This window comes from Entamoeba invadens, assembly GCF_000330505.1.
Source record: "Entamoeba invadens IP1 unplaced genomic scaffold scaff_1105074725673, whole genome shotgun sequence".
NCBI classification, from domain to species: domain Eukaryota; phylum Evosea; order Mastigamoebida; family Endamoebidae; genus Entamoeba; species Entamoeba invadens.
The window spans coordinates 4,740-8,620 of record NW_004443789.1 but is presented as its reverse complement, the minus strand read 5'-3'; the positions used below and the strand labels follow the sequence as shown (position 1 = coordinate 8,620).

The window sequence follows — 3,881 nt, the reverse complement described above, 5'->3', positions numbered from 1 at the left end:
TAATGCAACACTTAAATTAATAATAAGTTTTTGTTCATTTCAACAATTAAAAAAGTAATCGATAACATAAAACAAACATTTAAACAATCAAGGTTATTAATAAAAAGAGTCTAAAATAAAATAAACAGTTCAAAAATTAAAAAAAAACTTTTCAATTGTATAGCCTTAACCTATTTATCTTCTCTCAATGCTTGTTTTACTCATTAGTACTTTTCATTTTTATCCAGAACACGACTTGGTGATTATTTAAAAATTGATATTGAATTATAAAGTTTTGTTTTATGTTTTTGGCAAAATTTGGTTTATGGTAATCAAATTTTTGATCCCAAGTTTGTTTTTTATATTTTTCAAGTAATTTTTTGGTGGAAGATTTATTTGTCAAGTAAAATTTAAAAAAGTCAGTTCGTTATTTTGTTTTTTTCGAATAAATGTTTATAACAAAAAATGAGGGTTAAGCAAAGGAAAAATTATTTAGTAATTATTTGTCTAAAAAATCGGGGCATCCCAGTACAGAGTTTTGAAAAACAGTTTATTTGGATGAAAATGAAGAAGACATCAAATGAAATTAATTAAATTTTTAGCTATTATAAAACTGATAAAAAAACAATAAAAAGTTTTGAATGAATTAATGTTTGACTAAATAGTCAGCAACACCTTCCGGCGATGGTTTCATGGTGTCTTTTCCAGGCTTCCAGTTGAGTGGGCAGACTTCGCCATGTTCATCAGAGAATTTGATAGCTTCGATGATTCTCTTAGTCTCCTCAGTGTTTCTTCCGATGCCATTGTCATTGACTTGCATATATCTGATGATACCCTTTGGATCAATAACGACATAACCACGTCTTGCAATGCCATCAGCCGCATTGAACATGTTGTACTTCATAGAGATGCACTTCTTGATATCAGAGACCAATGGGAATGCCAACTTCCCAATACCACCGTGTTCACGTGGAGCATCGCACCACGCCTTGTGACAAAAGACTGAGTCGACTGAAATGCCAATGAACTGAACGTCTTTCATTTCTTCAGCCAATTTGGAATATCCCAACATCTCAGTTGGGCACACAAAAGTCCAGTCGAGTGGGTAGAACAACAAGACAACAAACTTTCCTCTCACCTTCTCAAAGTCAAAGTCGACAATTCCATTGCATGGGCAGAGGGCTTGTGCCTTGAATGTTGGGGCTTCTTCACCTACTTGTGCTTTTGGGACGGCACGGAGGAACTCCTCGTATGCCTTTTTGGCTGGGCACACTTTCTCGCAGCAGCTCTCTTTCTTTGCACAACACTCTTTTTGACAAGTCGACATTTCTTGTTTTGTTTGTTCTCAGAAATATTTAAATAGAACCACCTCAATTTTCAAACAAATCTGGTCGTGTGATCTTGTCCAGACGTCTTGCGGTGATATTTTTGATATTTATTTGTTGTCCAGTCAATTATTTATCATAAACAAAGTTATCACTCATTTACAATAAATACAATGATAAAAACATATAAATATTAACTTGGTGTTTAACTACAAAAATCAGTTGTGTTTTTGTTTTCAAAAAGATTACATAAATTGTTTATAGTAAATGGTCTATTAATTATAGTTTTAATAATATCACTTACAAATTTATGAATCTAAAAGCAGAATCAAAAAGTGTGGACGTGGCGATCTTGCATTGAAAACCTCATACCAAGACGCGAGATCTGGCACACGTGTCAGTTCACATATTCTGGTCATTTACTCTCTATTTGTATAACGGACGTTTTATCGCCAACTTGAAAACATTCAATGTATGGTTTTTGTATAACAACAGAACTATAATTTAATGGTTAAATAAATGGTATTATTAAGCAAATATAATTAATATTAATAAAAAAATAGGAAATGTCCAAAAGTAATTCAAAACAAAATGCACACAACCAAAATTGTATTATTTGAAACAGATTTGTTACAATTCATTGCGCTGTTTTTGCATTGCAATTTGGGAAAAGTTGCTAAAACTAAAATATTTTCAACAAAGATCTGGTCATTTTTGACAAATATTGTCCAATCAGAAGTGCCACTTTTTTTTATACAAAATAGTTGAAAATAGATTTTGTTTATTGATTAAATATACTGTTCTAATACAATTTAACACAAGTATTTCAAATTAACAAGTTGTTTATTTAACGAGTTAGATTATTATGATATTTATTAACCTCGTTAATTTATTTTATAATAATATAAATTATTACATCTACTTTATAATTAATTAGCTCGTTAATTAAAATGTCATAATAAAAAACAGCTCGTTAATTATTTATACCAACCACAACGAAAGAAATGTGGAGAGTGTGAAAAGAAGTGGCTTTGTGTGTGAAGAAATGAATAACTTTCACATTTTCAAGGCAAATAAATAAGTCGTATTTAAGACCGACCAAAACTAAATAAAAAACACACAATGGCCTTCGTCCTCCCTCCACTCCCTTACGAAAAAACTGCTTTGGTCCCACACATCAGTGCTGAGACTTTGGAATTCCACCACGACAAACACCACGCGACTTATGTCACAAAGTTGAATGGGTTGGTCGCCAACACAGACAACGCCAAGAAGACACTTGAAGAGCTCATTAAAACAAAACCAACACAAGCTATTTACAACAATGCCGCTCAAGCATGGAACCACGCTTTCTACTGGAACTGCATGTGTGGCTGTGGCGTGAAGCCATCTGCTGAACTCGAAAGCAAATTGGCTGCCGCGTTCGGAAGTTTCGAAGACTTCAAGAAGAAGTTCACCGAGAAAGCCGTCGGACACTTTGGAAGTGGGTGGTGCTGGTTGGTCGAGCACAACGGAAAGCTCGAGATCATCGACACACACGACGCTGTTAACCCAATGGCAGAGGGTATGAAACCAATCCTCACCTGTGATGTCTGGGAACACGCCTACTACATCGACACGAGAAATAACAGAGCTGCTTATCTTGAACACTGGTGGAACGTCGTCAACTGGAAGTTCGTCGAACAGAACCTCGCTTAAGTTACTCATATCACAACTTTTGTTAATTATTTATAATTTACAATATAGTAATATTTTAATTATATATTAATTTAAACTATTTAAATACCATTATTATTATATTATATTTACACATTAATAATAATGATATATATACTAAATAGTATAGTATATAATAGTATATAACACACATAAAACAGACAGACGGATGTGAATGATTCAAACATGAGGAAAAAGACAGGACAGTGTTTTGAAAATGGAATTTCAACTTAAAAAACATTTAAAAACAAACACAACAGGAATGAATAAAAGACTTCAACCGTTTTACTTGATGAATGTGATACTGTATATGGAACACTCTGATCTTGAAAATTTTGAGAACACAAGCAGAAATTGTCAAACTGCTATTGAAATGATGCACATCAACCCAGTTACGTCCACTGGACTATCTTCGTTGTATTTTCTTCATCTCTTTCCAAAGATGAATACAATCCAAATCACTTCTTCTGCACTTCTCAATGTGAATCCAAACACTTTCAGACGTGTTCAGAAGATCCAAATAGTCGACAGAGACTTTGTTGTTGCTGGTGACTTTTTAAGTAAGATGGTGTACTCGACAAAACTGCCAGTTAAAGATGATTTGTATCCAATTCTCAAAAATCTCACGATTACTTCATCGAGTCTGTGCTTGTTTTAAGAGAACTTTAAAAAGTACCCAAACCTCAATGTGTTGAAAATTCTTTTCGGACATCTCTCAGAATTAAAAAACACTAATTATATAATGAAAAGTATTGTTGCACTTCATAAGTTCAATATTGTTATTTCTGTGTGTAAATTCTGTATAGAGGATTTTATGAAAATAGATGAAGAGGTCAGAGATTATGTAACAATTGTGTCAAG

The 3,881-nt window shown here is 33.1% G+C and overlaps 3 protein-coding genes across 3 annotated transcripts; 2 read left to right on the top strand and 1 right to left on the bottom strand.

Annotated features, from left to right (window-relative positions):
* Window positions 1-625: 625 nt before the first annotated feature.
* Window positions 626-1,306, bottom strand: EIN_217360 (hypothetical protein; the record flags this gene model as incomplete). The annotated part of the gene is made up of 1 exon (XM_004262044.1): window positions 626-1,306. The coding sequence occupies one exon, from the start codon at window positions 1,304-1,306 to the stop codon at window positions 626-628; it is 681 nt and encodes a 226-aa protein (XP_004262092.1).
* A 1,120-nt stretch (window positions 1,307-2,426) lies between these two features.
* EIN_217350 (superoxide dismutase, putative) lies at window positions 2,427-3,002 on the top strand (the record flags this gene model as incomplete). Its single annotated transcript, XM_004262043.1, has 1 exon — window positions 2,427-3,002. One exon carries the CDS (start codon window positions 2,427-2,429, stop codon window positions 3,000-3,002), a length of 576 nt encoding a protein of 191 aa, XP_004262091.1.
* Window positions 3,003-3,282: 280 nt separating this feature from the next.
* EIN_217340 (hypothetical protein) lies at window positions 3,283-3,678 on the top strand (the record flags this gene model as incomplete). The annotated part of the gene is made up of 1 exon (XM_004262042.1): window positions 3,283-3,678. One exon carries the CDS (start codon window positions 3,283-3,285, stop codon window positions 3,676-3,678), a length of 396 nt encoding a protein of 131 aa, XP_004262090.1.
* Between the last annotated feature and the right edge of the window lie 203 nt (window positions 3,679-3,881).